The following is a 23,565-nucleotide window of genomic DNA, read 5'->3' on the forward strand; positions in this document are numbered from 1 at the left end:
CCTGTGTGCTCTCCCCCCAATGTCCCCCCGTGTGCTTACCCCCCAGTGTCCCCCTGTGTGCTCTCCCCCCCAGTGTCCCCCTGTGTGCTCTCCCCCCAGTGTTCCCCTGTGTGCTCTCCCCCCCACAGTGTCCCTCTGTGTGCTCTCCTCCCCACAGTGTCCCTCTGTGTGCTCTCCCCCCTACAGTGTCCCCCTGTGTGCTCTCCCCCCTAGTGTCCCACTGTGTGCTTCCACCCAGTGTCCCCCTGTGTGCTCCCTCCCACAGTGTCCCCCTGTGTGCTCCCTCCCACAGTGTGCTTCCCCCCCAGTGTCCCCCTGCGTGCTTCCCCCCCAGTGTCCCCATGCGTGCTTCCCCCCAGTGTCCCCATGCGTGCTTCCCCCCAGTGTCCCCCTGTATGCTTCCCCCACAGTGTCCCCCTGTAAGCTCCCCCCCGTGTCCCCCTGTAAGCTCCCCCCCACAGTGTCCCCCTGTGTGCTGTCCCCCCACAGTGTCCCCCCTGTGTGCTTTCCCCCCACAGTGTCCCCCTGTGTGCTTTCCCCCCCTAGTGTCCCACTGTGTGCTTCCCCCCCCAGTGTCCCCCTGTATGCTCCCCCCATGTCCCCCTGTATGCTCCCCCCCCACAGTGTCCCCCTGCATGCTCCCCCTCAGTGTCCCCCTGTGTGCTCTCCCCCCCCACAGTGTCCCCCTGTGTGCTCCCCCCCCAGTGTCCCCCTGTGTGCTCCCCCCCACAGTGTCCCCCTGTGTGCTCCCCCCCACAGTGTCCCACTGCGTGCTTCTCCCCAGTGTCCCCCTGTGTGCTTCCCCCCCGTGTCCGCCTCTGTGCTCCCCCCCCACAGTGTCCCCCTGTATGCTCCCCCCCCACAGTGTCCCCCTGTGTGCTCTCCCCCCACAGTGTCCCCCTGTGTGCTCTCCCCCCACAGTGTCCCCCTGTGTGCTTCCCCCCTCACAGTGTCCCCCTGTGTGCTCTCCCCCCCCCCCCACAGTGTCCCCCTGTGTGCTCCCCCCCACAGTGTCCCTCTGTGTGCTTCCACCCAGTGTCCCCCTGTGTGCTCCCTCCCACGTGTCCCCCTGTGTGCTTTCCCCCCCCCAGTGTCCCCCTGTGTTCTCCCCCACACAGTGTCCCCCTGTGTGCTCCCCCCCCCAGTGTCCCCTTGTGTGCTCTCCCCCACACAGTGTCCCCCTGTGTGCTCTCCCCCCCACAGTGTCTCCCTGTGTGCTCTCCCCCCCACAGTGTCCCCCAGTGTGCTCTCCCCCCACAGTGTCCCCCTGTGTGCTTTCTCCCCCTAGTGTCCCCCTGTGTGCTTCCCCCCAGTGTCCCCCTGTGTGCTTCCCTCCAGTGTTACCCTGTGTGCTCTCCCCCCTAGTGTCCCACTCTGTGCTTCCCCCCAGTGTCCCCCTGTTTGCTCCCTCCCCCCATAGTCTCCCCCTGTGTGCTTCCCCTCCCACAGTGTCCCCATGTATGCTTCCCCCCAGTGTCCCACTGTGTGCTCCCCCCTGTGTGCTCTCCCCCCCAGTGTCCCCCTGTGTGCTTCCCCCCACAGTGTCCCGTGTCCCCCTGTGTGCTCCCCCCCCAGTGTTCCGGCTGTGTGCTTCCCCCCAGTGTTCCCCTGTGTGTTTCCCCCCCCAGTGTTCCCCTGTGTGCTCCCCCCCCCACAGTGTCCCCCTGTGTGCTCTCCCGTAGTGACCCCCTCTAGTGTTCCCCTGTGTTCCCCCCCTCCAGTGTCCCCCTGTGTGCTCCCCTCCAGTGCCCCTCTGTGTGCTCCCCCCCTCCCCAGTGTCCCCCTGTGCCCTCTCCCTCCCCCAGTGTCCCCCTGTGCGCTCTCTCCCTCCCAGGGTCTCCCTGTGTGCTCTCCCCCTCCCATTGTCCCCCTGTGTGCTCTCCCCCCCACACAGTGTCCCCCTGTGTGCTCTCCCCCCACAGTGTCCACCTGTGTGCTCTCCCCCCCAGTGTCCCCCTCCAGTGACCCCCTGTGTGCTCCCCCTCCAGTGTCCCCCTGTGTTCTCCCCCTCCAGTGTCCCCCTGTGTGCTTCCCCCCCTCCCCAGTGTCCCCCTGTGTGCTTCCCCCCCTCCCATTGTCCCCCTGTGTGCTCTCCCCCCACACAGTGTCCCCCTGTGTGCTCCCCCCCACAGTGTCCCCCTGTGTGCTCTCCCCCCACAGTGTCCACCTGTGTGCTCTCCCCCTCAGTGTCCCCCTGTGTGCTCTCCCCCCACAGTGTCCACCTGTGTGCTCTCCCCCCCAGTGTCCCCCTCCAGTGACCCCCTGTGTGCTCCCCCTCCAGTGTCCCCCTGTGTTCTCCCCCTCCAGTGTCCCCCTGTGTGCTTCCCCCCCTCCCCAGTGTCCCCCTGTGTGCTTCCCCCCCTCCCCAGTGTCTCCCTGTGTGCTTCCCCCCTCCCCAGTGTCCCCCTGTGCCCTCTCCCTCCCCCAGTGTCCCCCTGTGCGCTCTCCCCCTCCCATTGTCCCCCTGTGTGCTCTCCCCCCCACACAGTGTCCCCCTGTGTGCTCTCCCCCCACAGTGTCCCCCTGTGTGCTCTCCCCCCCAGTGTCCCCCTCCAGTGACCTCCTGTGTGCTCCCCCTCCAGTGTCCCCCTGTGTGCTCCCCCTCCAGTGTCCCCCTGTGTTCTCCCCCTCCAGTGTCCCCCTGTGTTCTCCCCCTCCAGTGTCCCCCTGTGTGCTCCCCCTCCAGTGTCCCCCTGTGTGCTTCCCCCACTCCCCAGTGTCTCCCTGTGTGATCCCCCTCCCCAGTGTCCCCCTGTGCCCTCTCCCTCCCCCAGTGCCCCCCTGTGCGCTCTCCCCGTCCCAGGGTCTCCCTGTGTGCTCTCCCTCTCCCAGTGTCACCCTGTGTGCTCTCCCCCCTCCACAGTGTTCCTCTGTGTGCTCCCCCCGCCCACAGTGTCCCCCCTGTGTGCCCCCCCCACAGTGTCCCCCTGTGTGCTCTCCCTCCCCCCACAGTGTCCCCCTGTGTGCTCCCCCCCCCCTGTGTCTCCCTGTGTGCTCCCCCCCAGTGTCCCCCTGTGCAGGTGTGGCTTAAGTGTGGGTGGGGACACAGGGGGCCCCATGATTTTTTATTGCCTGGGGGCCCCATGAGTTGTCAGTCCGCCCCTGGCTACACTATATATTGAGGTTTTAGCTTTTGACCAGAGATACATTTATAATACTTTGGAAGAACACACTCTCCAGGTTTTACGATCTTCAGTTTCTGATGCATTCAGATTTGTTCTGTATCATAATAAATCATTATAAATCATAATCCTACACGGTCTCCTAAATGTGTAACACCATCTATCATCTGTATTATGTATAAGTTTTAGTGCTTTTTGATGTTTGTAGTGGTGCAGGGTAAAATCCGCTTATAGCAATTTATACTTGAGTGTCGGCCAAGCTGCTGGCTGTAGCAGTTTGTATTGTTCAGAGTGATTAATGTAAAAAACTTGTGTAAAAGAAATCCCTGATGCTGCACAGATTCAGAAATATATTTATTGCTATATATTAAGAACTTCTAAATGCAAAATGCTACAGATTGTTTTCTGATACACTAAAATTGAAATTGTGCTTTTTGCATCTTGACAAGATACAGGTGTGCATACACTGTGTCCAACCATAAAGAAAGATGGCGTTCTTTGTCTATAAGGTTGACATGGGTGTGTGTTTATTTCATAGAACTCTTGGTTCCAGAGAGGGATAAATACCAGGCATAGGACAGCAGTGGGATCTTGGCTCATCTGCATCTAAAGTTTCTATTACCATTGGGAAATTTGATAAGGAGGACAGGGAGGGGTGCATCTGTGCCCTGACTCTTGACAGTGTTTTCATCTTTTACGATATGGCACTGCGCTATTTTAACTGACAATTGTGTGGTCGTGTGACGCTGTACCCAAATAAAATTTTTGTCCTTTTTTTCCCCACAAATAGAGCTTTCCTTTGGTGGTATTTGCTCACCTCTGTGGTTTTGATTTTTTTGCGCTATAAACAAAAAAAGGCACTGCAGAGCGGGGAGACGCCAGTTTCTGGGACCCATGGATACACTCCTATGGGATGACACATACGTATACAATTTAGGATGTCCTGGTGTCACTGATTATTTAAAGCTCTGATATTGTACATCGTTTTGCCAAGCTGCTAGAACCTACTTTTTACACCCAACCTATTGGGTTTTATGACCCCCACCTTTTCCTGGTTGGTGCCCATCCACGCAACCGCCTGCACAGGTGCCTCACCTTTTTTTTTCTTTTTGGAATCATTTTGCATGTAAAAAACAAATTGTGACTATACTTACTTCTATCCTATACCCCTGACGAAGGTGTTTAACCAGAAACGTGTCGGGTACCAGGGATTACTATATACCGGAGAGTATTATTTTGGTGTCACACTGTTCATGTAAATTGTTTGTTTGTTTTTTGTTTTTTTGTATGTAATTTTTGTACAAACTTTGATGTTTTTTAATCATCGATCATCTTTATGATCAAATATTTTTATGCATATTCAATAAATTTGATTATTTTGCAATATCTAAGTGTATGTCGCCATAAAAGTCCCATTGAAGGGGGATTTCTCTTTTTCTTAACCATTTTATTTAGTGCCATGAGCTTTGACTGGCGTTCAGAGAGCTTGCCTGTCCGAAGCCATATTTTGAAGCGTGTAAAGTGATTTCTCAATAAAATAAAGCATGGAGACATGGATGGTTGGGCGAGTTTGCTTTGAATACTAAAAATGAATAAGTGTTTTCAGCTTGGGATGGGCAGATACAGTTAAGTTCTGCATTATGCAGTTACAGCAATAGTTTTTTTTCTTTTCCGAATAAAGATTTTAAATTATTCAATAAAAGCTGACCAGCATCAGTGTTAAAGCTCGTTTGGCTGTACGTCTTCTGTGGATCACAAAATTGCAGTTCGTTCTGCACTCCTGTGACCTGTTTTCAGCAGACAGCGGGCTGAAGTCTGCTGACGTCTCAGAGCCGGTCCAGGCTTGAGCAAGATCGCGACCATATTATGGTCGGGACCTGCCCACATGCCTGGATCGACACCCGGCTCAGCCTCCCAGCGTGCCGCTGGGAGTCTGAGTTTGCTGCTCCCACCCCCTCCACAGCCCAGCGCTCCAGTGAGCATGGGGGTGCAGAGTAGAGAGCCCTGAGAACTGAGCGATCGGCTGTGTTTGATCGCTCAGTTCTCAGTGTTAAAGCCAGTAGGGGACAGATGCAGCATTGGACCGTTGCTGTGTCCACCTAGGCAAGTATGATTCTACAAAACGGATTCCCATACTTTTCTTGTAAATAGTTTGTCTCAACCCTCCAACTACCACTTTTGTTGGACAGCTTGATCTGTAAAAGGAAGTTGAAAAATAACAAACCTAATGGCCAAATCACCAGGTAAAAAAAAGAAAGAAACTATAAAAGGAAAACTAATGCAGCTACCACATTTACTGTAGGAACTGATAAGCTGCAATATATTATATTTTCACTTTTGGTTTTAAGTGCCCTTTATTCTGGGTAAAAATTTTAGACAGCTTGTATCTTATTACACCTTCTCTTATCAGACTGATGCACATGTTTTCTATATCCTGTGCTGAGGATTACAGTGTAAGTAAAAATGATACTCTTCTCTCAAGACATTTACCTTGGTCATTTAGGCTCCATGCACACTGAAGCAGATCCCTCCTGTATTGTAAGTGTACTGTCTGCCCTCATGTTGTAAAGAGCTGTGCAAACTGTTGGCGCTATATAAATCCTGTATAATAATAATAATAAACTGCCATTTTTGGGAGTTTGGGCATTTTTTTTTAACAGCCCATAAACTCCCCTCTGTTATCCTATGTGTCCACACATGGACGTTTTTGGATGTTTATCAGCAGTGGAGTTTATGGGCTGTTTTCTGAACGCCATAAAATCGTGTTCAGGAGCTGTTTTTCTAACCACAAAAAAACGCCAAATGCTCATAAACACTGATAAACATCAATAAATGATCAAAAACACGTCTCACCAGCGTTTTTTAACGTTTTTGATCCATTGAAAAAAAAATAAAAACGCTAACGCAGAAAAACGCTAATAAACGCTATTGCAAAAACGTTAAAAAACGTTGAAAGAAGCTACTGCCGTTTTTATAACATTATTTTAAAGCCCAGTGTGCGTGGAGCCTTACATGCACGCCTTTCATCTATCAAATCCTGGGCACATCTGTGTGCTTTTCTCACATTTACTATATTGGATAGTCTTCAATAAATGTCTCCGAGCTGCTACTCCACCTGCATAAAAGTAATTTGTGTAAGAGTGAGTCAGTGCAGGCGCCTATAAGTGTATGAGTCAGAGTCCCCGTTAATGCTGAAATTCCAGGCCAGTTGTACATTCCAGAAGGGAGACTCCAGCTGCCAGTTACAAGCATAGTTTTATGGGAGTGGATGGTACTGCTGTCTAATCAGTACTAACCATACTTCACAAACTGAAATGGTCTGCGAAGGATCCACATTTCAGATGAGTCTGGTGCGTGGTAGTCTGGAATAAGAATGTGATTTATCTGCTTGTTGCACAAGCAGCGGATCATAGCTGCTGGTACTGTTCTCTGCCAGCTGGAGGTGCCTAACAGCGCCAAGTCAGGCATCTGAAATCGGTCGTATAGATGATGAATTATGTATTAGAATGATGTTGTCAAATACCTGGAATACATTCTCCTGCTTTGTTAGGATAAGATACATTGGTGGTAGGGGAAAGAATTGTGCGGGGTGTGATTTAGTTTATTAAATGTATGCATATCACTTACATCCTCGCCATCTCCATGGGAACCACATATAAATAAAGCGTACAGTGTATAGAGCGAGGGGTGAGATGGAAAGTGTTGGGGCCCTGGTTGCTGTGGAGATGTTATGACCTTTTCATTGTCAGCTCAGCACGATACTGTTGGATGCTGTTAGAATTTCTATATTATCCTAATGTGGTGGTGCATGGGGATATCAGGCTGTCTGCTTGGTGACCTGGAAAGCTGCATTCATTTACATACCAGGGTGTGCTTCTTTATTTTTATTTTTTTTGTGATGGTGTCCAAAACGTGTAAAAGTACTGAAAAGGGTAAAGAATGCATTATTAGTTTATTTGGCCTCATGCACAGTAGGAAAAAAAAATGCTGCTTATACGGGCATTTGGCGATTTTCTTTCAGCCTGTAGAAGCAACACCATGTTAGTCTCTGTGCCCATGCACATTTTGGTGTTTACAGGCATATTTGTATAGGAGAATTTACAAGCTGAAAAAAAAAACATCATAAGTGCGTTTTTGAGAGGAACTTTTGTGCATAAAAGAAACCGTGACACACCTAAACGTGGCGTTTAGACGCATCAACTGCTTTTAAAGTGGTCGTAAACTCAGAAAAAAAATGAAAAATTAAAAAAACCTGCAAGACATAGGCATAATGAGCTAGTATGCATCCGTGCAACAATGCCACCACAAAGGCAAAAATGGCTGCTTACCAGCTCCAAATGACCTCTCACTACAATAGCTTATTCACGCTTTTTGCTATAGCCCAGTCAAGGCCTTTACTGGTTCCCGGAGCTCTCCTATCCTCTGTGGATTCCATGCCCAGTACGAATATGTTCACCAGAATACAAAAAAGCTCCACATAGTGTGAAATCCTAAAAACTTTTATTTGCGCATAAAAAAAGAACACACTTACAGCATTGCTGAATAAAAATCGCCTTAGGTTTGGAGTGTCGGCCTGCACACATCCAAACAGCCTGTCCTTCCGAGACTTGAGGGTATTGGTGATGTCACCAATACCCTTGAGTCCCTGAAGGATGGGCAGTTTTTAAGATTTCACACTATGGAGGTTATTTACGAAAAGCAAATCCACTTTGCACTTGGAAGTGTAGTCGCTGTAAATCTGAGGGGTAGATCTGAAATGAGGGGAAGCGCTGCCGATTTTATCATCCAATCATGTGCAAGCTAAAATGCTGTTTTTTATTTTACTTGCATGTCCCCCTCGGATCTACAGCGACTGCACTTCCAAGTGCACTTTCAGTGCAATTTCAAGTGCGCTTTGCACTTGTAGTTTGCACTTGTAGTGCAAAGTGGATTTGCCTTTCGTAAATAACCCCCTATGTGGAGCTGTTTTGTATTTTGGTACATTTTAACATTGTGATTTCAGTTCAGTTTAGAAGAAGTTGCAAGAATCGCATTTCTGGAAAAATCAATGGAGATTTTCTGTACTTGTTGAAAATGAAAACTAATGCAGCCTCTACATCTAAGGACTGGAAAGTATAAATAACATTGACCATAATTTCTAAAAAAAAAATCCTTCTTGATTTCAAAGTATGGCAGAAAAGACCAGCACTTGTCTGTATGTATTATCATAGGATAAACAAAATGGACAATGTTATTTAAAGGTCCAGTCCACAAGAGAACCCGGAAAATTCAGTTTTGGGTATATGCATATAAGCCACCAGCTTCTTGTTAGTCTTTGGGACTCCATCGATGAGCTCTCAGAGTTTCATCTGCCAAAGCCATTACAAGTCACTATTTATTTGGATTTATTGTTGGATTTTTTTTATTCACATTATTTACATGAAATCAGATGTCTATCAATTTTTTATAGGGAACTGTAAGGATTTAATTGCTATTTCTGTCTGTGCCAGGGAGATCTTATGGGATTTTTCACACACTCAGCAGTAGTTGCATTTATTATTATTGTTGTTATTATTATTATTATACAGGATTTATATAGCCCCACAGTTTGCGCAGCGTTTTACAACATGGGGCAGACAGTACACTTACAATACAAATCAATACAGGAGGGATCAGAGGGCCCTGCTCGTTAGAGCTTACAATCTAGAAGGGAGGGTCAAGTGGAAACAAAAGGTAATAACTGTGGGGGATGAGCTGATGGAAAAAATAAAAATACAGTTGTTAGGTGTGGGTAGGATAGGCTTCTCTGAAGAGAAGGGTTTTCAGGGATCTTCTGAAAGCTAATAAAGTAGGAGATAAGCGGACAGATTGGGGTAAGGAGTTCCATAGGATTGGAGAGGCTCTGGAAAAGGCCTGGAGGCGAGCATGGGAGGAGCTGATGAGGGAGCTAGAGAGTAGGAGGTCTTGAGAGGAACGAAGAGAGCGAACAGGTTGGTATTTGGAGACTAAGCTAGTGATGTAGCTGGGGGCAAAATTGTGGATGGCTTTGTACGTAGTTGTTAGAATTTTGAATTTAATTCTTTGGCCGAGCGGAAGCCAGTGGAGGGATTGACAGAGAGGAGTGGCAGACACAGAGCGATTGGTAAGGTGGATGAGTCTGGCAGCGGCATTCATAATGGATTGAAGAGGTGATAGACTATGTAGAGGTAAGCCAATGAGAAGGGAGTTGCAGTAGTCGAGGCGAGAGATGATCAGGGAGTGAATTAAGAGCTTTGTTGTGTCATTGGTTAGAAAGGGGCGTATTTTGGAGATGTTGCAGAGGTTGAGGCGGCAGGATTTGGACAGTGATTGGATGTGTTGCTTGAAGGAGAGTTCAGAGTCTAGGACTACACCTAGAACCTTGGCATGTGGGGATGGGCTTATAGTTGTGCCATCGATTTTGACAGAGAGATCAGGGGAAGAGGCATTTCTGGTAGTACCTCTGCATTTGTGCTTAGCACTATGGGCAGAGGGGGAGGTACAAATACCCTGAAAAATAAGGACTCAAAGGGATCTCCCTCAGGCTCTGAGGACCCTCCCTCTGCAACGCCATCTCTCCCTGAAAAACCTCGGGAGGCTGGTCAGAGTGAGCCGTCGGGGTTTGGGGTTGCAACTGCTTCTGGCATTTCAGCCCCTGTATATATTACTCAGGAGGTTTTTTTCCTCAGCCATGAGTGGATTAGAGGAAAGATTAGTGACCTTAATCACATCTTCATAAGTAGAAGAAAACGCAATAAGGCCCCTTCTGTCACCCAGGACCCTCAAACAGAGAAACTCTGGGAGAAGGAAGATGATCCCCCCAGGGGACCGGGTAGAGACTGATGACTCATCTTCTGAGGAATCAAGTGGGGAAGGACCCTCTTCAGCCTCACAGGTGCTGGTGCAATCTCTTACTGAAATGGTCCGCTCCACATTTAAGTTACCCGTAACTGAGTCAGTTGAAAAGCCCACTTCTGGTTTGGGTTCACTGAAGCCTCCTCAAGCTGTGCATGCCTTTCCTGTTCATTCATTGCTTGGAAAGCTTATTTATTCTGAATGGGACCACCCATATAAGCACTCTTTCCCTCCTAAAAAAGTTTTCAACACTTTATCCTTTGGAGGAAAACATTTACTAAGAGGTGGAGTATACCGGCAATTGACGCTGCTATTTCCTCAGTAAATTAAAATTTGACTTGTCTGGTTGACAATGCTCACATGCTTAGGAATCCATCTGATGAAAAATTGGAATTCCTGTTAAAAAATATTTTCTCTTTGACAGGTTCAGCAGTTCAACCTGCAGTGGCGGCAATTGGGGTATGTCAGTCCCGGAGAGACCATTTGAGACAGGTGCTCAAGGTTTTCCCTGAACAGCTAGCCCAGGATTTAGCCAAGCTGCCAGGGGCTTGGTATTTTGCACTTGACGCAATCAGAGATTCTATTCTGCAAACCTCTCGCTTTACGCTTGGGTTGGGACATATCCGTAGAATCTTATGGTTGAAAAGTGGTCAGCTGAAGCGCCATGCAAAGCTCCTGGCTGTTTTTTCCTTTCCGCGGTGAAAGGCTGTTGGGGATGGGAAAAGTTACCCTTTTGCCAGTTAAGAAAAGGAGTAAAACATCCCTCATTTCCCCCAACGGGGAAATAAAAATAAAAACCTACCAGGGTTTTAGGTGGACTGACATATTGGCAAATAGCTACCAGGGACCATCATATATGAGCAATTCCCTTAAGAATCTCCATCCATCACATGAGACTATGCAGTAATCAAACATTAAAGTCAGTCTCATTAATCCTTATTCTTTAGTGAAGCCAGCGACATGTTATTACTAAGAATTCCAGAACTAAAGTAAAAATTAATAAATGTAAACATTTGTCCCTGCTGCACGCCTGAAATAAGAGGAAAGTAGCGAGCATTTAGGACTGTATACACATTTGGCATTTTATTATGGTATTATATTATTTATAGAAGAGAAGCCAAACTAGTCTGAGATTTAAAGCACATATTTCCATTCTCGTCAGTCAAACAGTTTTTCTCCATCTGAAGTCATATTCATGGCTGAGCAGGGTTATTTTTAGATGGACCTAGTGTAATACATAGTTTGCAACTACTGTCAGGTTTCAGCCCCCTTTTAACTAAGTTTATATGACCTGGATGAACAACCTCCTGAGTTAACGGCTGATAATCTCGTTACTGGGGCTCCTGCCCAATATTTTGTAATTACGCTTGATTTAATAGATTGTTATGTTTTGTGTGTCTGTTGTGACAGCTTCTCAATATGGTTTGGAAAAATAAATCATCATGGTTACTAGAAAGTCATAAAGCAGATTAAATCTTGCAGCGTTTATTGGAAAGCTGAATATAGCAAAGTCCCAGCCGTCTAATCCACCAGCTTCTTCTGTCTGGCTGGGAACAGTTTTGTCTACTGTGGAGCATTCCATCCAACTGGAAATCTTTGTTATTCTAATTGTGTCCATAGACAACTGCAAATTATCATTATACAATATCATGTTTGTAGACAACGGTGGTAATTTACAGAATTTAATGGCAGGTTTTGCTAAATTGTGCCTGATAATAACTGTAGTTTGGGTCGTATAAAGGACACATAATCTTCTACCATTAAACCCCAACCATGGGAAATCCTGAAATTTCTCTTTGAGCCCACACTACAAGGGTTAATTTTGATCTAGGGGTGAAGAAAGGTATTTACTTTCTCAATCCTCCACTCCCTAGACAGATGGCACCCCTCATGCTCCGGTGGTGGACTGTCTCTGGTTGTCATCACATTCAATGCAGAGCTACCTGCATTGGTCTGGGTGAAATAAGGACCTTAGACCGCTGAAGCATGGGGGGTGGGGACGCCACGGGGACCGGTCTAGCAGCACAAAGGATGGATGATCGGGTAAGTAAATCTTCTTTCCTATGCCCCATAAACCTAAACAAGCAGTTAACAAATGAAGGCACAGCCCCACTCAAAGGAGCAATTTTAGAGTTTCCTAGAATTGTGCTTTAACAGAGCTGGGGTACACATTTCTTATAGTGACACGAACATTTTTTTAGAAATAAAGTAAATGCAATATAATATTATAAGTAAAATGTACCTTCTATCTGTCGCTTCCCTTGTTTTATTTTTCAAATGCATGCTTTTTTCTGCTATTCTCAAACTGTTCGTTCTAGGGTGGCTTTATTTGTTCCCCATGCCCCCCAATATATGTGAATGTGGCTTCCTTCCCAAGATGGTTCACATATCTATGTGTAGATACATTCAGCTGTATAGAAATGTATAGCATGCATGGAGTGGACACTAACAGAGGTGCGATACATTAGTAGTAGATAGGGAGTGTGCACAGGACAAAAGAAAAAACCTGACAACAACCATAAGAGACTTTAAAATAAATAAATAAATAACAGCACAAATTGAGTTTATTATAAGGCCAGATTTAGGCTCCATGCACACTGGACGTTAAAATAATGTTATAAAAACGCCAGTAGCTTTGCAGTGAGTCTTTCAACGTTTTTAAACGTTTCTGCAATAGCGTTTATTAGCATTTTTTAGCATTTTTTTGCGTTTACCGACATTTATCAGTGTTTATGAGCGTTTGGCATTTTTTGTGGTCAGAAAAATGACTCCTGAACATGATTTTATGGCGTTCAGAAAACAGCCCATAAACTCCACTGCTGATAAACGTCCAAAAACGTCCATGTGTGCATGGACACATAGTATAACATAGAGAGGAGTTTATGGGCTGTTGAAAAAAAAAAGCCCAAACTCCCAAAAACGGCCATTTATGAGCTTCAGTGTGCATGGAGCCTTAAACTGAACTCCAAGCAAACAGTTAAGATGTAGATAAGTATACAGTTGCAATAATTAAAAGTGATTACTATCTTACTTTCCAATTATTTGTATTTTGTCCATCCAGTCCCGGGATGTACATTAGCAGCCCTTCTCACAGTGCAGCCATCATGATGACCTGACTTTTTTGCAGCTGCAATAAAGTAATGCAGCCTGTTCACCTCCTTGTCCCCAGCGTGTGACCGCACAAGTGAAAGCAAGATATCTGATTGGCTCCAAGTATTTTCTTTTCCAGTCTGTTCCAAGTGTTGTTGTTGAACAGTCAAAATGAAACTCATGTATTTAAATTAGTTACATTAAAAATATTGATTTTTATAATAAATTGCAGTTATTGGTCTTTTATTAATATCTGTCAGGAGTTTAGCTTTAGGAATTCTTGCACGGTTTGCATTTTCAAAGATACAGATGAATGTCTTTTCTCATGGTCTGACAGTTATCAATAAGGAGAATGCGGCCTCCATTCACATGCATGGTAATTAAAGGTTGTCATGCACACAGAGTGCAGCACAACTTCAAGACTTCAAATTGATGCTTCCTTGCACCTATCAAAGAACAATGCAAACATGACTTGGTGTCTTTGTGTATGATAACCTCTAATCATATGTTAGATTGCAAGTATGTACCTGTATGCCTGTATCTATCCTAATTGGAAAATTCACCAGATATGGATATAAGTTAGAAAAGGTTGTAATCATGGAAAATATTTGTCTTGTGTCTACTTTTCTTCCTTTTGATATCACTGGCTAGCTTCCAAGGAAACTGCTTTTGGCTGGTGCAAGGACGATCTTAACCTTCCATTACAAGGATCAGTGGTTAATAAATAACTCCAAGGTTAAAAAGCATTGAGATTTAGCATCCTTCATCTGGGGATTCCAGCTTTTTGTAGCTTTAGATTGAGTGGGAATATGTTAAGATTTCTTTGCTGTCTATGTCCTTGCTGAGAAGATTCACCCTATTTACCTATTTGTCCCAGTGACCATTGTCTCCAGAACTGAAACTGAGAGAGAGTGCAAAATTTTCAGTTGTCACTGAATCAGGAGGGAAAAAGTTCCAATGATGACAATGGTCTAAGAGAGGGTTTCTTTTTCTTTGGAAAATTTCCCCAGACACAGACAAAAATATGACAGAGGTTGTCCCTGATGAAGTCATCTATGCCGCAACATGTAGAACAGAGCTAGGAGATACAGGAAGAGTCTATACTGTCAGCATAGTGAGTAGATGTGAGTGCATTCCAGGAGCCAAACAATGGCGGTACCCATTGAACGTATTATTGGACTCACATTGCTGCATGCTTTTCAGAACTAGTGCACAAACTGGGTGCACTATTTATGTGAGTGTCTCGTTTTAGTTTTAAGAATTTTTAAAAAATTTATGGAGAACACTATATATTTGTTTTCTCCCATATATAGTGAGTACCATATAGAGGAAGACATACAGATACCTGTCTTTCTTGGTCTGATGAAGGACTTGTTGCCTGACAGTTTAGCCAAACTGTAACCTTTATGTCTGATGGGCAGATTTTGGACCATATTGATATAATAGCATCTAGCAGTTGCTGCAGATTTGTCGGCTGCCCAGCTATGATGCAAATATCCAATTCCACCACATACCAGAGGTGCTCTATTGGATTGAGCTCTGGTGACTGTGAAGGCCATTGGAGTACAGAGAACTCATTATCATGTTCAAGAAACCAGTTTGAGATTTTTTGAGCTTTGTGACATGGTGCATTATCCTGCTGGAAGTAGCCACCAGAAGATGGATACACTGTAGTCATAAAGGGATGAACATGGTCAGCAACAATACTCAGGTAGGCTGCGGCTTTTAAACGATGCTCATTTGATCCAAAGTGTGCCAAGAAAATATCCCCCACACCATTAAGCCACCACAATCACCATCAGCCTGAATTGTTGATACGTGGCAGGATGGATCCATGCTTTCATGTTGTTTACGCCAATTTCTGACCCTACCATCTGAATGTTGCAGCTGAAATCAATGTACATGCCTGACGAAGCGGTCCTGCATGTCTCAGAAATGTTGCACTGCTTTGTGATGTGATCATGCAATAAAAATCCATTTGGACGATACCTTATCAATCCATAGTGTGCTGGCAAATATCTTCATTGTGACTTTCTGAACCAGTTCCCAGCTGGTTGATGCAGCACCCAAATCCTTGAGCTCTTATCCTGGAATGTGCGAACTGTAGCCTCAGTTTCCTGTTCTAAGCTGACAGGAGTGGCACCCGGTGTGGTCTTTTGATGCTATAGCCTATCTGCTCCAAGGTTCGATGTGTTGTGCATTCAGAGATGGAATTCTGCATACCTTGATTGTAATGAGTGGTTATTTGAGTTACTGCTGCCTTTCTATCATCTAAAACCAGTGTGCCTATTCTCCTCTGACCTCTGACATTGACAAGGCATTTTCATCCAGACAACTGCCGCTTACTGGATATTTTCTCTTTTTTGGATCATACCCTGTAAACCCTAGAGATGGTTATGCGTGAAAATCCCAGTAGATCAGCAGTTTTGGAAATCCTCAGACCAGCCCGTCTGGCACCAATAACCATGTCACGATCAAAGCCAGTTAAATTCCCTTTCTTCCCCATTCTGATGCTCAGTTTGAGCTTCAGCAAGTCTTCTTCACCACGTCTAGATGCCTAAATGCATTGAGTTGCTGACATGTGATTAGCTGATTAGCAATATACCAATTTACCAATTAGCAAGTTACCAATTGAGCAGGTGTACCTAATAAAGTATCCAGTGAGTGTATATATACACACACACACATTTTTTGCCTTTCATTTCTATTTGAATTAAATGGGTTGTTTTACAAGGTAAGGGTTAAATGAAATGGGAGCAAATAGGAGAAGTTTATTGTTAGTGTTTAAATATACCGTATTTATCGGTGTAAAACACGCACCGGGGTATAACATGCACCCCAATTTTAGGAGGGCAGTTTAAGGAAAAAAAACTTACATTTTGAATAAAGAACTTTGAAGCAAAATTAGGGTCACAGCTCATCAATGCACCCTGCTCAGTGCCCATCTGCAGCCTCTAAATTGCTCATCAGTGCACCCTGCTCAGTGCCCATCTGCATCCTCTAAATTGCTCATCAATGCACCCTGCTCAGTGCCCATCTGCAGCCATTAAATTGCTCAACAACACCCTGCTCAGTGCACATCTACAGCCATTAAATTGCCCAACAATGCAGCCTGTTCAGTGGCCATCTACAGCCAATAAATTACCCAACAATGCAGCCTGTTCAGTGGCCATCTACAGCCAATAAATTACCCAACAATGCAGCCTGTTCAGTGCCCATCTGCAGCCAATAAATTACCCAACAATGCAGCCTGTTCAGTGCCCACCTGCAGCCTCACCTTTTCCATCATTGCAGCCTCGCCAGCGTTGCATTATCCCTGCCCTCTCTGAGGGAAGAGTAGGAGCGAGCGCCGCTGAATTACACAGAGCCGCAATCTCCTGTGTACCCGGCTCTCCGTCACTCACAGCCACACCTCCTGGCCCTGCTCATATGATAGACAGAACAGTGGCCCAATGCGGGGCCAGGAGGCATGGCTGTGAGTGCTGGAGCACTGGTTACACAGGAGATCGCAGCTCTATGTAATTCAGCGGTGCTCGCTCCTCTTCCCTCAGAGGCAGCAAGGATCGGTGTATAACACGCTCACACGATTTTCCCCTGATTTTAAGGGGAAAAAAGTGCGTGCTATACGCTGATAAATACGGTAATTTAAAAGATTATATGACAAACAATCTAAAACATATTATGACGGTACCACACCCATTAAAGCTAACAGCAATAATATATGCAAGCACAATAGCTAAATAGCTAAAATGGTAAGTTCCTCATAATAAAAGTGAATTGCGAAATTCTATACAGGGGTACACTGACTCATGCAGTGTACATTTTATTTGCTTTGGTAACTTTGGTTTAATTAGGGAACAGTAATGAAGGACAGTCAACACTTTTTATTTTGGGTTTCAAATAGCTCTGCATTTTTGGTATTGTTTCAACACTGTACAGCACGTGCGGTTACAAAATCACAAAGGATAATCCTCTAAATGATCTTTCACCCCCTGGTGATATAAGTGTTTACAGTTACAGCAATCTTTGCAAAATGCTGCTTTTAGCAAGAGTTATATTATATGGAAAGATATAATTCTATTCAAACAAGTACATTTTATCAGTGTTGTCCATGAAACTAAAATAAATTGCATGTTGTAGGTTTCTTATGTTTTTTTTTTTATATCAACAGTTTAACACTTAGTATTAAAAGCTATAATTATTTTTTAGTATTTATTTTGATTATCAATTTTTAAAGAGCAGTGGACCATTCTTTCAGTCTCTCTCCCATTGAAGATGTCAGTTGAATATTCCTAAATCTGTTGCATGCAGTTTGGGGCCTATTTTGCTAGAAGCTAATCTACCTAAAAAACTAGGGCTGTATGTTTATATTCTGATCTGTTGTTAATGAGACCGTTTGACTGTCAATAATAACAGCCCACTACACAGAAAATGAAATCAAATGCAAACTAAAACGCAAAGAGAACATAACAATGCACAAACTCAGGGCCCCAGTTCTGCAATTATCCTGTACTAACCACTAATCTATCGTATTTTTCATATATATATATATATATATATATATATATATATATATATATATAGATATATAGATATAGATATATATTTTTTAATTTGATCAAATTTTTTACATTTATTACACATATTATCTATGGTTTTATGTCATGTCTATTCAAAGAACTAGCAGGACTCATAGAATCCATTTTATTTCATTTTAGACATGTGCTCACCTTTATGAGTCTCGGCAAAGGGTAAAACAACCGTCAGAAACAAGAGATGTCATTGGTCGTTGCTTTGTTCTGAGCCAAGATCTCACTACCAGTGAAGACCTCGATGGAGGAGACTGGAAATTCTGTGAAGGTCGGCCACAAGGACATGAGATGTTTGGGTTTTGCCAACAAGGACTGTCAGCTGGATTCACCTCAGATAATCATTATATCATGTTTGGGGCCCCTGGGACCTACAACTGGAAAGGTAACTATTATAATGTTATTGATCATTTCTCTGGAAGTTATATCTCATTTGGATAAAAGGGATATGATTCTAAAGCAGGTCATAACAGCCAGTGTCTTTGGGTTTTACTTTTTTTGAAGAGATAAAAATTACATTTTTTTAGGCTTCATTAACACTTAAAGTAGAATTCTGGGATATACCTAACCACTCTTACAAATGTCCCCTTACCACTCCTAACTCCTTTTCTGACCAACATTCCAGGTAAGAAGGATCTGTATACTTGCCTATTTTCAAGCTGCTCCGGTTTATTCATGTGATCTCCCATTGCAGCCATCGCCAGCTGCAGAAGAAAGAGTACTCAAGGACGGCTGGCAATGCCTGGGAGCAGTGATGGCACCCATGGGCTTACTATGACCTATCCTTGTCGGTACTCCCTCCTCTCCCCTGCAGCAAACCTCTAGCTGACACAGGGAAACTGGATCATATTACCGGACCAGAGCAGCCTGAAAATTGTTAAGTATACAGATCTTTCTGATAATGGGTATACACATATTGAAATTCCCCTGGTTCTGCAGGAACTGGACAAATTTTGATCCGTATGTGCCCCTCTCTCTGTTCAACTGTGTGCAGGCAGTCCCATTCATGTCAATTGGGATGTAGCAGCTGCCCAGACAACTGCTTCTCCCAATTTGACATCCATGTGGGTGTAGGTGTGTGTGGGTGCATGTCCCTAAACTGATTGCATTCGGGCACATGCACCCACACTCTGTGTCCATGCATTCACTGTGTCCCAATTGACATGAATGGCACTGCCTGCATGCAGATGCACGAACAACCTGCGCATCCCGAACAGGCGAAGCTTGGCCCTCACATGGGTGTACGCATAAGTATGCCTGTGCAAACGAGGATTTAATTAGATATTAAAGTAGATGTAAACTACTAGACAACATTTCAATTTCTAAAGCACCGTGTATCATACATTTTCACCCAAAAAATACTGTTTCAACCTTTTTTTTACATCTATTTTATCACAGTTATACTTATCTCCTGTAGCCTTTTTCAGCCACCTGTCTTCATGCACCCGCTCCAACTTGGGGGCAGGTCACTGCTTTGGAACAGTTTCCTGATTGTGACAATCGTGGACTATGCCTGTGCAATGTGTGTCTATATTGCCACATATAGTCTACACCAAGGGTGCATGTGACAAGGTTACAGCACAGAGGCACAGTTGGGTCAGTTGTCACTCCGTAACAGGTGTCAACTGCTTGAACAAAGGACCTTCATGGTAGGATTTCACAGTATTCTTTAAAAAAAAATCTGCATATTTAAAAAGGCTGAAAACAAGTTTTGAAATTATGTCAACGTCTTTAAATGAGTGTTTAGTGTTTGGATTTAGATCTTCCTTAAGACAAAGGTGCACTTAAAGATGGAACCACAGGCGGCAAACAGCTAAAATATACCTATGCAACTATCTAATATTTGTAGTTCAGTAGATGGCTAGACATCATCTACAGCTCTCCATTTTTCCGTGATATTGTACCTGATGATGCCTGATGAGTTACCTTTTCAGATTATAGTATCTATATAGACAACAGCATGGGCACTTAGGAATGTGGGTGCAACCTTCTCTTTATAGTATACTTGGGGAAGCAGTCCTTTCTTAGAGACTGGCTCATTGCAATTGTTTTTTGAGAATTATGTGAATTTAATTTAAGTCTGAAAACGGTAGAATTGTTTTTTACAATATGCATGTTTCTTTATAAATACATAACTAAATTAAATCATTTTTTTTCTACATGCCAGCAATTCTACTTCTAAGAAAATTAGAGCTGTTTTTTTTTCAGATTGGACTGTTTGGCTTTTGAAGTCAATGATAATCTATCCATAAACATGTATTACTGTAAGAACTATACTGGTAGGAATGTATGGCTTTCATTGGTGTAGTCTGTTTCCAAATTTGCAAACTGATATATAAAATTTTACATAAATTAAAAGTACGCTTTGCTATATTTGAGGGTGTCTTATAGTGTCACCTTAGTGCTGTTGCTTCTTTATTCATAATTTTTTCAGATACTCATTGTAGTCTTTCGTGTGTGTGCTTTCCATCCAAACAGCAATACTGTATGTGTTTAAGGTCTGAGCTTCCATCTCATGCTTACTTTGCCTCCCAGGTGAGCTACGTGTGGAGCTCTTTAATCAGAGTGCTCTGGATCTTGGTACTTACGATGATGGTCCATATGAAGTTGCTGGAGAAAACAGCCAGAAACCCGAACTGATCCCACTGCCATACAACAGCTATCTTGGTATGAGGTTGTGGCTGGTTGCTGAAAAAAGCCTGAAAGAGAAAGAGAACTGCCCCCAAATAATACTGACTGCTGCCTTATTTAGGCTAGCAATAATCACAAAACTATCCATAAATGTATACAATTACTGCAGCAATATATAGAACATTACAGATCAGTATGTTTCAAAACATTTTTAAATCATGAATACAATTGTAGTCATGGGTGTAACTATAGATCATGGCCCCATGGCATAATTTTGATGGCCACTCGGGCAACCAATATTTGTGGCATCCAGGGGGGACTGGGCTGGGGGCATTCTTGCCAGGCCAGTAATATTATGATATGTTGTGCTGGGGGGCCCTGCGTGGAGACACTTCTCTATTAAGGAATCAGTTAAGTAGAACCTTAATAGCTACCCACTCCTCTTGCTGACTTGTTACAACATCTTTCAAAGGGAAGTCTTCCAGCTCCTTGTGCCTTTGAGATGTCATGTGACCAAATAATGAGAACGTCAAGGTGTGAAAAGGTGTGCCACAGTAAAAGTATGTACTATAAGAACATCCATTTTTACCATTCCCACCAATCATTGTGACACAATATTAATTTTATTTAGCCCACCTAAATTAGTACCTATCATGAAAAAGCCTGTTGGTTGCTTGCCTCTCCCAGGCCAAAAGTTATTAGTTCACTCCCAATGTAGAGGACAGGCAATGTCTCCCTAATTAATTCATAAGGTGGGGAAAATAGAGGCCCATACATGTGATACAATGTCAGTGCTGGGTCCAGTCTTATGCTCTAGCAAGCCCCCTTTAGCCACTCCTAAAGGGAAGCTTTACCCTATATGGCTCTGTGAGTAGAACTTTCTAGTAAAGTTTGTGTCATTGTCACCTGTAGTGGATTTTCCATAGCAGAGTAGGGATCATGTACTTTTTAAATGGAAACTAGGAGTTTAGCACTGGCTGTTTAATCAGGTTTGGGTTCTGATTAGATCTCCTCCTTGGGTCACAGATTAATAGCCAAAGCAAGAGCGAATCCAGCAGTATTCCTGCAAAAACTAAAAAAGTTTTTTTTAGCTTAAATCAGAAATGTTGTTTTGTAGTGCCTATTAAAATAGTGGAGGGAAATGCTGCTGTAATGTATAATTTGCTCCTAAGATCGCTAAGTGAACCAATCGAATATGACAAACAGAAGATTGCTAATGAGACAATATCTGCTAAAGTCTCTTTCTCGATCACACTCTTTCAGCTTCCTAGGCCACGACACACACTTCTTTTCTACCTTCTAACTCGTGTTCCCTTCTTTTTCTCTCTACCTCTCTTCCTGGGGGATTCATGATCATGGCACAGGAATCTTGTTTGTCACAAACATTGATAGTTCAGACCCGGATCAGCTGATTTATAGATCACCGGAGCACAAGGAAGAGGGAGCCAGACTGGGCCCTGATGTGGCTCTCAATAGCTATTTAGGTTTGTAATTTGCATACGTGTGTGCGTGGGCCGGGCTCAGCTCCTTCATCCTGCATGTTTCTGTATCCCCATGAGTGCCTGCCTATGGCTCTGGTGACCTGCATTTTTTTTCGCTTTGCATGTGTTTGGCATTTATGAGCACACATGAGCAGACGGTGACGTAGAGCTTTTATTTCTTCATTTTGCATGCGTTTACATTTTCACATATCTGCTTTAAGCTATACAGCACCATGGCTTATATTTAATACATGCCTGTAATATAGTATGAGGACAACAGTGCAAGGAAATCAAAGAAACCATTCAGAGATCAGCTTATGGCAGGTTACAATAAAATGAGAGCTAAAACTTATTGGTTGGTAAGGTTAATAGCATGTTGTGGCCCTGTCACAATTTTATTAAAAACACTTATTTCATTTTCAGATTGAAATTAGAGTTTTTGCTGTTGGTAATGGTACCCTTTTCCCATGCTCCATTAATAAAAAAAAGTAAATGCATCACTCAAATGACTATCAGAAAGAACATTATTTGCAGTGAATACTGCATACTTGTTAATTGTGATAGTGCTATAGATCTCTACACGTATTACTATGACACAGTACAGAAAAGAATAAATACAAATGTGCTAGTAAATTAGTGGATAATTGGAATGCAATGCATTGATTTAGCTAATCCTGATTCATTACATTTCACTATTTGCATATGCTTTGTGGTTTGCTATGACGTGCATATGACACTTGAGTTTCTTGCAATGTGACTTGCAGTCATGCAGCTTTGCTTTAAAGTGGTTGTAAACCTCAGATATTTGTCTCAATTAAAAGCACAGTGTCATTTCTGTCTGCTGCTTCGTTCTTCTGCTATCAGCATGAATCACTTCTAACAAATTTTCCTGACACCAAGGGAAAAATTATGGCAGGGGAGGGAGCTCCAGCTGATTGACAGCCTCAGCTCTGTTTCTGTGTGCTGTGTGAAGGGGGGGGGGGGGTGTCTCTTGCCTCTAATCAGCTCTCAGAGCTCTCCTCACTGAGCTCTCCAGAGTGTAACTTCAGCTCTCCGCCCCCTTTTTTCTGAACTCTCAGACAAGCTTCTAAATTCAGCATTTTGAATGGACCTAGAGAAGAGAAAACTGCAGATAGGCAGATACAACGTATGAAGGAGATTTTTTTTTTCATCTCTATGCATCACCTGACGATAGCCCCTTCACTGGGTATATGTAAGGATTTATAACCACTATACCTCTTGTCAGACATTGACCATGGGTATCTCTTGTACGTTTGCATTGATTCAATATTGTGCTTTTCAGATTACTTTCTCTTGTTAGCTGGTGATATTTAATTGTTGTATAATTATATAAACATGTTGAAATGAAAATCCAAGTTTTTAAAAATCCAAAATGAATTTATAGAGTTTTGGGTGGAGTTGGGGAGGGTTGAGTACACCTTGAGGTTTCCTATAGGTATTCAGGATCTCTTCCCACACTTGGCATGGCCGTAACAGGCTGTGTTTTGCTCATCACTTGATCATAATTCTCTATACATAATAGTTACTAGAGTGTGAAGTAGGTATGAATGCCATATCACTTGCTCTAGAGGATTCTCCACGGGATTATATCCACAGTGGTGGTAGAGCGCTTTAAACGCCCAGAAAGGAATTGATCCATGTCCCATTTCACTGAAAATATAAACATTTGTTATTGCTACAGCTCTACAATAAATCATTAATATTAATCCAAATTAAATGACCTTGGGAATGTTCTCCTCTTTGTAGTAATACAGAGGAGCCCCCCTTTCCAAAGCTATA

The 23,565-nt window shown here is 43.8% G+C and overlaps 1 protein-coding gene across 4 annotated transcripts in view; it reads left to right on the forward strand.

Annotated features, from left to right (window-relative positions):
* ITGA7 (integrin subunit alpha 7) overlaps positions 1-23,565 on the forward strand; it is a 216,850-nt gene that overhangs the window by 109,616 nt on the left and 83,669 nt on the right. For 2 of the 4 annotated variants that reach the window (XM_073614018.1, XM_073614016.1), the window contains exons 4-5: positions 17,783-18,038; positions 20,189-20,320. In XM_073614018.1, the coding sequence (XP_073470119.1) occupies positions 17,783-18,038; positions 20,189-20,320 (388 nt within the window). Of the gene's footprint in view, positions 1-17,782; positions 18,039-20,188; positions 20,321-21,648; positions 21,769-23,565 lie in introns of all 4 variants that reach the window. The other 2 variants (XM_073614019.1, XM_073614017.1) reach the window with 2 other exon arrangements.

The sequence above is a fragment of the Aquarana catesbeiana genome, linkage group LG02, assembly GCF_042186555.1.
Source record: "Aquarana catesbeiana isolate 2022-GZ linkage group LG02, ASM4218655v1, whole genome shotgun sequence".
Lineage (NCBI taxonomy): Eukaryota > Metazoa > Chordata > Amphibia > Anura > Ranidae > Aquarana > Aquarana catesbeiana.